Source organism: Anoplolepis gracilipes, chromosome 1 (assembly GCF_047496725.1).
Source record: "Anoplolepis gracilipes chromosome 1, ASM4749672v1, whole genome shotgun sequence".
In the NCBI taxonomy this organism is placed as follows: domain Eukaryota; kingdom Metazoa; phylum Arthropoda; class Insecta; order Hymenoptera; family Formicidae; genus Anoplolepis; species Anoplolepis gracilipes.
Window position 1 is genome coordinate 7,443,202 of NC_132970.1, and position 14,491 is coordinate 7,457,692.

Here is a 14,491-nt window from a genome sequence, read left to right on the forward strand (position 1 = left end):
ATCATATGATTATGTATTACATATGAAAAACATATGACGCAATTACTATGTAATTAGAGATATAAATTGTATCTATTTTTTTTATTTTTAGTTTCATTCAAGTTGTCTCTGTTTTAGATTTATGAAAAATAGTTAAATTTATATTATGAAGTTAGTTAAATTTATGAAAGATGCAAGAGAGATACTTACCAAAATTCCCGTGGCAGAAAAAGACATTGCGCTTATCGCCCAAGCGCTTTCTGGGCGTAAAAACTCTTCCGGAACATCCCGACACGTTGAGTGAGTTTCGTCAGGTAGTGTACCTCGACGACATTGTATACATTGCGTCTCATCTTTAGGATGTCGTATCTATGTTATAAAAAAGGGAATCATACATATCTTTTATATAATTATTAAAGTTAACAGAATAATAGAATGAATTTGAACTAATATGAAGATAATATGGGTGACTATATGATTTAAGGATTTTAAGTCTTGAAAAAATATTGTATTTATTGAATAAATAGCCATTCTGCATATTTGTTTGACTTTGCTCTATTATCCTGTTATTTTTATAATTCTTTAATTAACAAGCTAAAATTGATTTTAGTTTTATACATAAACTATGTATATATTTTTTATATATTTCTGCATTTGACACACATTCAATGATAACTATATCAAATAAAACCAATATGCCAGTATTTTCAAAACAAGTTATTACACAATTGTAAGATAAATGAATGAATATATAAAAAAATAGATATTGTTTTTTTTTTATCACCGAAATTGTGGAAAATTAATACAATCGAGTATTATCTGTGCACGTTGTTGTTTTTTATTTATTTATTTTTTTTTTTTTTAATAAAAGAAGTGGCAAAAATTTCGTTAAATACATCGGGTCAAGCAGGTTAAGTATTCTCAATGATACGTCATTGACATACTTGATATTGAGTGCAATTAAAACAATGCCAGCAGCATCTTTCCCCCTCGACATATTTCTTTGCCTGGCCGAGCTCACAAGGCAAAGAGCAGACGCTTTCGGGTGGTTGAGGATGCCCAAGTTTAAATTGGATTTCTAAAATAGATACATGCACGATGACGAAGCAGAACATCATAACACGTTTATGTATGTAGACCCGGTACATTTGCATGCATTGTGAAATATGAAAATGGAAGAGCTTACCGGACATATTCAGTCGCAACACGCCTTCCAAGTATTTACCGACGCGTATCCACTTGTACTTGCCCCGTTCGATTTGCTTGAAATGTATGATGTTGTATCGCGCGGGTCCATCGCCATTCTTGTCGAATCTAAACTTGTCTCCGCTTAGACCTTAAACGTAGTCGTTTGATCGCCTATGAGTACCATGAAAACTTGATCGAAACTTATAAGCAACTAATCACGGTAAAGATAGTTTTATCATATATATAATAGAGAGATATAGACTTTTCTAATATATATATATATATATTTTATTTTATTTTACTTGATGAATGTTAAATTTAAGTTTATTTAATGTGTGAGAGCATCATAAGATTAGGCATCTTATTGATTTATAATATATATTTTCAATGCATCGATTTCGACTAGACTTACATCTCGTAACCTCTTTCAAGAAATCGCTTTGTCAGCTTACCCTCGAAATCCACCTTACGCAGGTACTGCAGAAGCGTTGTCCCTTTTGTCGGTTTCATGGCATCGCACAATCCCGGTTTTCCATGGCAAAGATCAAGGTGCATGTCTCTAGGAAAAGGAAAATAATACTTTTTTTCACAATTTTTTCGAAAAAATTTTCAGAAATATCTGTAGATTATTAAATTTTAATTATACCGAAAAGCATAAGCGAATGCCATTACTGCATCCGAAACAAATTGTAATTGGTCTTCAAAAGCTGTGTTTTGTTTGGTGAGACGTTCCTCTGTTGTGCAAACTTTTGTATATTTCTTATTGTATGGTGTGCGGGATGCGTTCGGATATCGGCATTTGAAATGATCTTCCCAAAATTCTAAAATGAATACAAAGATTTGCTTTCGTTACATATGACAAGTACGTGATAATTCGATATATTATGATTGATTCGACTTGGAACGACTTAGCGAAACATATGCTTGCGCGTCTTTAAATATCATGTATTGAGAATAATAATATAATATTTTTTTGTTTTATTGAGAAAAGAAATACAACGCATATATTGTTAGTAAAATTACTGCTTTGATTCGATTTTACTGACAGCCGACGATCGTGTTAAATGTCGGTCTGTTTAATAAAACCGTGTTAAAAGTTTGTCGATATATATGTGCAAGAGTGAAGTCTGACTTCTTACTTATAACAACCGCAAACTTGCATTAATTACAACATTAATATACAACATACAACATACGCGTATGCATATTGCAAAGTTTAGAATTTGCCAAGTTTCGCTTCCGTTTCGCATCCTTTGGCCGTTCGCTTACCGACGAACCACGGATTCCTTCGATTGTTCTCGACGGTCAAGTTGAGGAAGTACTCTTCAAAACCCTTAACGGGGTTCGCTTGAGGTTGCACCGATAGAGTGCCCTCGACTTCCGGCTCGTTACCGTTACTCACTAATCCTCTTGCGCTCCAACCGTCACTCCCAATCCAGGAAAAAGCGCCAGTCGCATTGCATCGTCTGACAGCCCTCATGACCCCGGCAACTTCTTGGTCGGAGCCGAAAATAATGCAACCTACGGTAGTATAAAAGTTAGGAAAGTAAAAATTTTGTCCGTAAATGCGGTGCTCTTTTATCGTCTTATCTCTGTTACCATAGCAATTTTCACCATTCAGTTTTATTTTATCGCGGCAAAAAGTCATTTTCTTGAAAGCAAAAAGACTCAAGCTTTTATTGAAAAAAATGCCAATGAAACGTCTCACTCCGCGTTGTGAACGGCGATTCCTATGGGAATCAAGATTATACAGGATCCGATAGCAGAAATCGATGAGGGTGTAAAAGAGAACATAAGGTCGAGCCTGACGGAGCCAGGAACGATTAGTTATAAAAAGATCTACAAGGAAATTTTGCGTAAAATAGATATTTATTGCGAGATATTTTTTTCTCATCGGAAAGTATAATATACACATAACAATCAAATATAATATTGTTTGCTAAAATTGTATTTGCTATTCTTTTGGTTAAACGACATTTTCAATTTAAAATAACGGGAGATTCAGGTTAGGTAAATATCCCAGTGGCCGGAAATTTAAGTGTAGATTGTCACAAAAAAATATAATCTGTATAATATTAGAAAGATTTTTAATATAAATATGTTTTACATGCATTTGAAAATTTAAAATATGAGTGTAAATAATTTTTCCCTTAAACAGCAAAAAATAATGAATTATTAATTATAATTTTTTTTCTTAAGCAGAAAAAAAATAAATTATTAAATATAAATTTTTCCCTTAGGCAGAAAAAAATAATGATTTATTAAATATAAATTTTTCCCTGCTCAAGGGAAAAATTATTTGAACTCATAGGTCTCAATTATTAATTAAGTAATGTATAAATATATTTACATAAATAATATAGCCCGTCAATGTACCAATGGTCAGATAACTGAAATAGGGTATGGCTGCGTGTTCGAACACAAATAGAAAATTAGTATGCTGACGGGAAATATTAATATAAATGGATATTTAATGCGAAAATACAACTCTAATTTAAATTGTTATTTATACTTAATGATATTTAATATAAGTCAAAAATTATAGAAACAATTTGTTGCATAATATGAAATCATAAAACAATAACATTAATTAATTATTTAAAGTACATTACTATAAATAAATAAAAAATAAATAATATTTTATATATATATATATATATGTCTGTGTATATAGAGGTATATATAGATATTTACATATATATAGAGAAAGTTACAGAAACTTGATGATTTTCGAAATGAAATAAATAAATGAAATATAACTTAAATATTTATTTCTTGTCAGATAACAATAGAATATACAATAGAATTTAAGCGTATCGCTTGATCTTATTCATTCTTTGAAATTAAAAAATGTATATATATATATATGTATGTATATATATATATATATATATATATATATATATATGTATGTATATATATATGTATGTATGTATGTATGTATGTATGTATGTATGTATGTATGTATGTATGTATGTATATATGGGTATGTACATGTGTATATAATATATATACATACATATGTATTATATGTATATTTATTTTATATTTTGCTATTATTAATTATTATTATAATATATTCATGCATGATTTTAAAAAACTTTTTCCACATATTCAATAAAGTTATTAAAAAAATTGATTCTGACTGTGATAATAATTGCTATTATGAATTAATAACTTATTTTAATATTTGTAAATGAAGATAAATCGTTAATGAATAAAAGTCTTTTATGCAATTAAATATCTATAAAAATATATGCAATTTTTTTCACAAAATAGGTTTGCACATCTGACAATTACGACTGGTACTTTTAATGTATCAGTTTCTGGATGCTCAAAAATATCATTTTAATTGTGATTTTTATGATGAATTTCGTCTAAGCAAGTTCTAACTAATCTTTGAAATTTGATATTTAATTATTTATTCACAAATATAATTAAATATTCGAATTTTATACTATTAGCTACATGATTACACTTTGAATGAAATTATGTAACGATTGACCATCATTTTCAAACCATAGACGCATGCTTATTTAATTAATTCTTTTTAATATAAAAATGCTTAATTTACTTTTTTTCAATAACTCGTAAATATTGAATTTTGTAAAAATAATTATTATTTTTATTCATAATTGTATAAATAAATAATAAATATATTTATGTGTGCAGCCATGGGATATTTACTTTATGCATTTAAGAAAAAATCTTCTGAATATTAACTTAACTGTTCAGCAATCATATTTTAAAAATAAAATTATATAAAATATAATAAGATATGTTATTTTAGTCTTATTTCTATCTATTTGTAGTACAACGAAAAAGAAAAATGTATAAAAGTCTCTCGTATAAAGTTCTTCATTAAAATATCATTATTTGTGTTTTGTTAATAAACATTACATGTTTACTAACAAAACACAAGAATACCATAATACTCTTTTTCTATATGTATATCTCTTAATTTATTAATATCTCGTAGAAGTATATTTTTTGCAAAATTTATTAAATATGTCAATAAAACGAGTAATTTTTTTTAATACTAGCTTTTCTTTAGAAAAGTTTGAAAATGTGAATTATTTATCAAAAATGTTGCTAGAAAGTTATGCAAGTATGAATGATTTGAAAAGTCACCAAGGAATTTCAAGGTTCGGGACCATGTTGAATGGATTAAATGGATGAAATATTTATTCACCCAAAGGTAGTAAAGAAACATTTTTGCTCGTCAGACGGAATTGCTGATCTCTATTTCTCTGAAATAAGATTATTTCAGAGTGTGTTTTCATTTCATCGTGTATAGAAAGTATTGTGCTGTTAATTGTAGTTCTTGTTGTTGTATACGAATGTATGTGAATGGAATATATGAAGAGAGTTATCTGGCAATATCATAATTTTTATATATGTGCCTTACAGCACATTTTCGCTTTGCACCATTTCTCATTTTGCGTTCGTGAAAATAGCAACATACATTAGCTCGTTTCTCTGCCGTCCTTATCCTATGTGTCTATATCATATTTGAATTTTCTCATGAATTTACATCGAAAGATTTAAATATTTTCTTAGCGATGCGTGTAAATACATCACTGTTAGTTATGAACAATACAAGTTTAATGTAAATTATAAACGTAATTTCTGTTTGTATACCGATTACACAAACCGATGTAAAATATACATATATTACAAGCTTATGTAATCATGCAAAGTTTAATTTTATTTATCTTAACTCTCATAACATAAAGCAACATTTAAATCAACTCATTATAAATTTGATATTTATTGTAATTTGATATATTGTAATTTCATATATATATTTTTACATATGTATTTTCCCTAAAAATCTCTATGAATATTAATGTTTTAATTATGGACGTTCCATTGATTTAAATGAATTTCAAATACCGGTACACATTTTTTTAAAGGTAAAATTATTAAAAATAATATAGATATTAAAAGAGGTCGTTTAATCTTTTGCCTATATTGCGCGAAATACTTTGTTGTTTCTTTATTGATTTGCTAAAAATTATGTGTGAACATTCGGTTAAAGTTATACAAGTTAAACTTGATATCCATCCGAAAGTGCAAAGAAAGCCAGGGATTTAGCCTTCGTTCGCTTTGGCAAGATCTTAGAAAGAAACGAGAGAATTAGGTGAGTAGGTTTGTAGGTTTTCAACAAGTTTCGGATAAGTGCCGTTTGCGAAGTAAGTAGCGTTTCCATTTCGTTAATGAACCCATTTCGCCACTCTGAAACGAATCGAATGAAATTCGCAATTTTTGTTACGTTTGCATCGATATAATATTACTTTGCAATCCTGCATTTAACATTTGTTTATATTTTGGAATAATTTATATTGATTAAAAGGATGAAATTATGTAAATGGACAAATTGCCATCGTGAGGGCTGTATCCCTCTCCCTCCCTCCATTCCTCTCTTCCTCTCTCTCTCTCTCTTGATAATAAATTTAATCCTTTTTAATGACATTTATCTCGAGGAACATATTATCGGAGAAACGTCGATTAAGATTTCATTGCGGTTTATTTACAGACTGATACATGGATTTAAATTAGGAAAAAAGAAAAGAAGAGGGAGACAGAAATTTATTACGTTTGCATAATATTCTCTACATCACACACACACACACACATGCACGCGCGCGCGTGCGCGCACACACACATACACACACACACACACACGAGAGATTTTGCATTATAAATATATAAAATATAAATATGCATGCATACAAATATTGTATATGCTTGTAAGGACATTAATCAAAAGAGAGAAAAAAATATAATTTTTACATATGTTAATTTTTTTCTATATGAGTATTCTTTTTATTGTTTTATTAAATCCTCTCTTACCTCTTGCTCGTGGTTTTGTCAGCAACTTTAAAACAATATTATCGTAGGCAATCTCCTCTGCAACTCCAGAATCCTTTACCAATTTTTCTTTGATGGCGATACATATGTTATGTTTTCCAAGCAGTTCCTCGAGTTCTTCAAAAGCCTGCAAACGCAGAGAAATAGACAAAGATACATTTTGTTGAAGACGTTTCCAATAATGCATTGTATCTAATGCTCGTTCATGGTCTTCATCGAACAGTGTAAGAAGTGCTTTGAGAACTTTTGGAAGAAAAATGAGCATAGCACAGAATAAAAGAGCGAAGAAAATGTACCTTATGGAAAAATACAGGTTTTTAAATAAAACATCTAAAGACTCTGTGTCTTTTACGCGAAAAATCATGATAAAAAATATATACATTTTATAACAAAGATTCATCACATTGACACTAAAACTTAAGCACATAATGGTGCAATTATTGTTTTATGCTTAGAAATAGCGCATTTAATAACAATTTCTGTTAATAAAAGTGTTAAATATATTAAACAATCTTTGTTGAATTTAAATTTATATTAGAGGAATAAAATTATAATACGACAGTACTTTTATTAAGTTTTCGTCATTTTGTTATCATCGTCATCCTGTATCGTCGAAAGAAACATCTGTTTTTTGAGATACGTTTCTTTAGATATATGATATTAGAAAATTATTTTATAATAATTAAGAAATAGATGAAGTTTTGAATTTATATTCTTGAGATTCTTTTATTGCATTAAATGAATCACATAATTGACTTCCGCAGTTAGATTCCAATAGTGATGTAGAAAAACTCTGTTACTTTGTCGACAAATGGATATTCGTAATAAAAATTCCCATTTGTTCCGTGCTTTTGGCTTTCGATTGCTTGTTGAAAAATGTTCCCTTCGTGCCACGAAATCATATATACATATATACATATATATATATATGTATATATATATATATATATATATATATAATATGTGTATATACATATATATATATGTGTGTGTGTGTGTGTACGTGCGTGCTCGTATCGATTCCTTCCTCCTAGATAGACTACTCTCTCTACGCGCATTTTTCGTATGCGATCCGTGTGCTGAGTTGAGATCGCTGATTTCCAATCCTGTCGCGAATGGTATTATCGATTGGTCACGTCGTCATATGGAAAAACATAGTTACACATGAATGTGGCATCTTTTCTCCCGTATTTTTATCCATTTTCTAACATTTCTCAAGGTAATGAGTCTACAATAAAAACGAGTGAACATTTTTTCATTCTTTTCATCATAAAAAGCGATTTTTATATTCTGTCATTGTAGAATTTACTCAACTAATCGACTGCTAAAATCACATTGTCTTCACTGTGAATAAAATCTTACAAATGTCCAGTAATTATATTTCCTGTTAGATGGATTGATAAAATTAAAAAATTGATTAATTGAATGATGAATTTCATAATTACTACATAAAAGATATTAGAATGAGTAACATTTTTCTTTTAAAGGATGAAATGGACAAAAGCATCATTATAGTTAAAAATTCTATCAAGTATTAAAAAATGTTGAAACGGAATAGGACTAATAAAAACCGAGTACAGTAAATAAATGTACTTATCTTGTGTAAAAACTCTCTTTAATGGTAATGAACATTTTGGTCCTTCCTTTGTACCAGGTTCAGCATACAAGAGAAAATAACGTTATTTACTCTTGTATTCTGAAGATGGTATAAGAAAGGACTGAAACGTTCATTACTATTAAAGAGAATTTTTACACAAGTGTATTTATTTACTGTGCTCTAATTTGCTCTATTCCTTTCTGACTTTGTTTATATTTAATACATTAGATCTTTTTTTTTTTGTTTTTTTTACTTCTATAAAGTATTATTGAGAGAGAGAAATTTAAAAATCTTACATTTGTCTAATCAGAATAAAAATATAAAAAAATATATGCTAAAAAATTATCAAAAAATTATAAAGAATAAAAATAATTATACTAGAATAAGAATAGATAATTAAAATATTAAATTAAATTAAAAGAATAGAATAGTTAGAATAATTATAAGAATAATAAATCTTTAATTAAAATTTTAAATTTTTTATATAATTAATAAATATTTTATTATATATAATATTTAAGCACAATAAGGGGACAGAATTAATCAATATTAATTGATATATGTAGAATCAATAAAAAGATTTAAAAATATTTTTACTCGATTTAAGGAGCAGTTTTTTCAAAAAAATAGTAAAGATACTGTAGTCTACTAAAGATATTAAAGACATTTTTTTATCTTTCAGTATGTTATCTTTTAAAATAACAATACAATATTTATTCAAAAATAAAGAAAAAGATATATGTATATTGAATTTGGTATCGAAATCCAGTATGAATTGCTCTCCAGTCAATACATATCATTCATATATTCATTGTTTGATAAGTCGCGATAAATTATTAGTTAAATCATCTGGCTGGAGAAAGTGACTTCAACTTGTTCTACGTATATATTATATATGCATAGCGTGGTCCTTCATTATAGGACGCTGTTGGTCATCATAATGCTAACCCTTGTTTCGGTACGCGAAAATTGAATTGGGCTGCGTACGCAAATGCCAATCTCATGGTATTAGAAGACGCTCCATTATTAGAAGAGGTTTCATGAAATTCTCGAATCATTTACGTGTCCTGCTGAACATTTATCAAATTCATTTATATATACTGGGTCTACCATTATATTTATGATGTTGTGAATTGAAGGTAATGTTTTGTACTGTGCGAGGGGATTTGAAATCATTCTTTGAGAAAGCTTTATGTTTCATAATAACTGTGACTCTGTCACATTTATTTCATGAGTTCTGTAATGGAATTTTCCGGTTTTTCAAAATGATGCGAAAATATGAAGAAATAATTTCATATAAATCAAATGCATTGTTGAATTAATAATGTGAAAAAGTGTGTGTGTGTGTGTGTGTGTGTCTCTGTGTATGAAAGATATTTCACAGTTGAATCTTAGAATACGAGAGAGATCGTCAAAAAGACAAGTGCGATATCTCGAGAGAATAGAAGGGAGAAAAGTTTAACGAGAGACTGTACGGATTTTTTACAGCTTTTAAATATTTATTAGGCTAAAAATCTTTTTGTATTTTAAACTTTGATATGTCTTTATTCTTTGCATATGTTTACGGTTATTATATTTCGTAGATTTTGTGTATATCATTATATATTTTGTTATACTTTTTACAAAGCATTGCGAATAGCGCAAATAGAACATGAATAAACAGTCGAAAGATCTGACGAGTGAAAACGATTGTTTTATTTGCCACTCACGTAGTATTCAAATTTCATCGGTCAAGTGAACAAAGTGTTTCTCGCAATCACATTCCTTCTGGAATATAACAAGATTAAATATTTTTGATATCAAATATTTTGAAATGTTTTTTTTTTTATTTCGATTTGTTTAAAATCTCGCGTTTCAAGTTTCTATAGCTCGTGTGCAAGTACGTATGAGGAATAATTTAGCGGTTTTTCAATACAGAAAAATACTGCAGAATTATTCTAGAAGCTTTTTAGAGTATTCTACGTGCAAACTGCATCCGACACTCGACTAATCTCCGATTCTTTAATTCCCTAATTTCCGGCATACCGATAACGTTGGTAATCGCGGACCATGCAAGATTGATTGTCATATACATAGAAGAACCTAAATAACATAACAAAACATAATGTTCTGTGTTTTATTCTTTTTTTCGTTCAAAGAGCGGAACATACTATTATAAATTCCATCAAGAATTTACGCGCAGGAGATAATCATTACGCATATAATAGGTAGTGAAATTTTGATTGCCTGGATCACGTCATAATGTCACAATGTGAGTTTTTTCTGATTTTGTCGTCAGCTATTGCAATGGGATATCTACTTCCTGGAAAAACATGGAAAACTTAGAATTCTCAGGAATTTATTTTGTATCCGAAAAAATCGGGGGAATTTTATTGAGATTCAGGTTATTTTTTCGAAAATTCTGTTTTTGATAATTTTATAAACATATTATAATCAGTTAGCAATGTGTATGAAACTGTTTCACTTTGTGAGAACTCATTAATTGTCGAAAGTTCTGGCTTTCTTTTTAATAATTTCATCATAAATTAAACAAATAGTTCTGGTTATTAAACAAAAAAAATGGCTTGGGATAAACTGAGACGCCAAGTTCACGCTGCTTACTTTGCTTGCTGACAATGTTTTAAACATTTCTTATCATATTTTAAGCGCTTGAAAATATTACAATAATTCTAAAAAATATTAGAATATTGCGTAAAAATATTAGACTATTAATCCTTTACTTAATATTATTATTTTTTGCATCTTCTAACTGTGTAGATGGGTCAGTGTATTTTGATAAGTTTTCTAATATGTAAAAATATTTTTAAAAATTTGAAAAAAATTTATATACATACTTCTTTGATCCTTCTAAATAAAGATTAAAATAATAAATTTGAAAAATAACTTGCTTAAATATATTATTTTATGATTATTCGTTTCCAAGAAATTACATTGTTAGAAAAATCACGGACCAAAATAACCCACTAGTGTGGAATAAGAGTTAATTAAACAAATTAATTCGTCCGAAATGCCGGCATACATATAAATAGCGAAGAGAGACGCTCGTATCTCAGTTCCTCTATAATAAATTAATTGTACAAAAAACATCATTAATACTTTTACAATTGAATTTATGCACATATCAATACATTTATATATTTTGTATATATACATCTTATGTATATAGAAAATGTATGTGTTCCAGTATGTGCATAAATTCATGCATAAGGTGATTATGTTTATGACTCTTTCTGTACATATGAACATAATAAATTATATATTTGTTCTATTATTTGTTAATGATTATGTTATTTGTTTGTGCATCAAAATATTTGAATAATTTAATATTTGTAAAACATAATACTCATATATAATATTCTTTCGTAATACTTGTACATAATATTCGCATCTATGAGATAATATTAAATATTAAATAAAATTAAATATAATATTGAATAAAAATATTGCACGTGATTTCTTGTATACATGTATATTTCATGATTACCAATGTTATATATTCTAATTTTTATTATTATATTTTCTTCGTGATAAAAATTACTATTATATTATTTTGTCGTGGAGCAAAGAATATAGAGAATTAATACGTGCAGCGCAACTTCGTCGTTTCACCACCATATTTCTATATAACGCTTTTACGCGTATTTCGACTTCTTGCTTGACAGATAAATAGCACGTTCTTTCGAGAAGTACACGAGTGTCGACGGATACTCACGAATATCAAGTCTAACAATCGCGAATTCATTGGAAACGGTGATTCGGATTGCGAAAGGGGAGAAAGTGAATATCTCGCGTGAACGAGTATCGGGAGTGCCGAATTGAAAGTCAGATGTTTGTTTCATTATATTATACATATATACATATCTATAATCTTAATCCGCGAAAAAGTATATATCGAATTTTTTGTATATATGTATATAATGCGTTGTACGCGGTGATTTTATCATTCGTGCGGTAATATGTAAGCGAGAAGATACCGGCCCCATATAGATTTCGTATCAATAAACGTAATATTATATATCAAAATCGGGAGTGTCGTGCAAAATATCGTGCGACTGTTTTGTGAGTGTTTTTGAAGATGCATCAACGAAATATTAGAAGAAAATGGGCAGGTCTGGAATGGCATCGGGCTTTTATGGGAGCAATCAGATTTATTACGTATGAGATAATTTATTATTGTTTCCGGAATAAATTTTCTTGTCGCAATTATCGCATAACATATTTCATGCAATTCCACTTGGGTGGGTGAACTAGCGTCTCAAGTCGGAAAGTCATTAATGGTTGAAAATTTTGGTTTTTTTTTCAACAGTTCTAGAATTTTTTTATAGATAAATAAATAGTATCGGCCATTAAAAGACTAGCCTGGAAAAAACTCGGGACAAACTGAAACACTAGATTAACGCTGCGTCTCACTTTGTCCTTCGACAATTTATGTAATATTCTTGCCAGGTTTTCAGCACTTGAGAGTGCTGCAATAGTTCTAAAAAAATTCTATGCGTAAAAATTATTAAAATATTAATTATACAAATTAGATCGCGCGATTAGATGACATAAATGGGATTACTGTTACATCAGCGTCTCGATATCTAATGTTTAATAAATATTCTAATAATTTTTACGTAGGAATTTACCTACAACTCTATTCAGAAAGTATAAGTAATTGTAGAACAACAAAAAAAATAACACGAAATCTTATTTAAAGTCGATAGAACAGTCGAAATATGACCAGCATCTTAATACTTGTAGGTTTGGCGTCTCGGCCAATCTAATTTGTTTCATATTTTAATTTGTTTCATAATTTTTACGTATAGAACCTTCTCTGGAAATTAAAAATGATTAGACTGACACGAAATCTTATTAAAGTCGATAGAACTATTTAAATACGACCGTATCTCGGTATTTATACGTTTGGCGTTTCAGGCAATCTGTTTAATAAATATTGTAATAATTTTTATGTATAGAAATCCTCTCTATGTGGAAATTAAAAGTGATTGCAGAATAACACGAAATTTCATTAATCGATACAACTATCGAAATATGACCAGCGTTTAATTCGATAGTTTAATTTTTTTAATTAATACTTTGATAATTTTTATGCAGAATTTTTTATAGAACTATTGTGAAACTCTTAAGCGCTTCTGGCAAGAACTGTTTAAAAAATTATCGGCAGACAAAGTGAGACGTAGCGTAAACTTAGCATCTCAGTTTGTCCCGAGCAGGTTTTTTAATTTAATGGCTAAAAACATGATAATGTATACTCAGCAATGAGAGCCCATGCGCGGATGTTGATGCGTAAAGAAATTAATTCTTTTCACGAAAGAATTTTTAATTAGTGCACAGAGCACATATTTAGATTCTCATTTTTGAGAACTCTAAACCCCTCTATACTCCCCCCCCCCTAAAGAGATGTAGACGAGAAAAAATATCGAGGAGAAGTCGCTGAATCGGGAATTGAACCCGAGTCTTTCGCTTGCCGAGCGACTGCTCTTACCACTGAGCTATTCAGCCCCACATTTGTGTTCAATTCCCGATTCAGTAACTTCGCCCCGATATTTTTTCTCCTCTACATCTCTTTAGGGAGGTATAGAGGGATTTAGAGTTCTCAAAAATGAGAATCTAAATATGTGCTCTGTGCACTAATTAAAAATTCTTTCATGAAAAGAATTAATTTCTTTACGCATCAACATCCGCGCATGGGCTCTCATTGCCGAGTATACATTATCATGTTTGTAAATATTGGAGCCGTATATATTTTCAAATTATTAATGGCTAAAACTATTCGTTTAATTGTGAAGAACTCTAGAACCATTAAAAATAAAGCCAGAGTTATTAACAATTAGTGAGTTTCTACGAAAT

The 14,491-nt window shown here is 29.1% G+C and overlaps 2 protein-coding genes across 6 annotated transcripts in view; one reads left to right on the top strand and one right to left on the bottom strand.

Annotated features, from left to right (window-relative positions):
• Window positions 1-14,491, top strand: part of Csn7 (COP9 signalosome subunit 7) — a 92,427-nt gene that overhangs the window by 10,248 nt on the left and 67,688 nt on the right. The window lies entirely within an intron of this gene.
• LOC140668557 (uncharacterized) overlaps window positions 1-14,491 on the bottom strand; it is a 138,061-nt gene that overhangs the window by 3,767 nt on the left and 119,803 nt on the right. For 3 of the 4 annotated variants that reach the window (XM_072897707.1, XM_072897699.1, XM_072897691.1), the window contains 6 exons: window positions 7,024-7,168; window positions 2,437-2,688; window positions 1,814-1,988; window positions 1,620-1,726; window positions 924-1,315; window positions 190-348 (listed from right to left, as the gene is read on the bottom strand). In XM_072897707.1, coding sequence (XP_072753808.1) covers window positions 190-348; window positions 924-1,315; window positions 1,620-1,726; window positions 1,814-1,988; window positions 2,437-2,688; window positions 7,024-7,168 — 1,230 coding nt within the window. The remainder of the gene's footprint in view (window positions 1-189; window positions 349-923; window positions 1,316-1,619; window positions 1,727-1,813; window positions 1,989-2,436; window positions 2,689-7,023; window positions 7,169-14,491) is intronic. The other variant, XM_072897717.1, reaches the window with a different exon arrangement.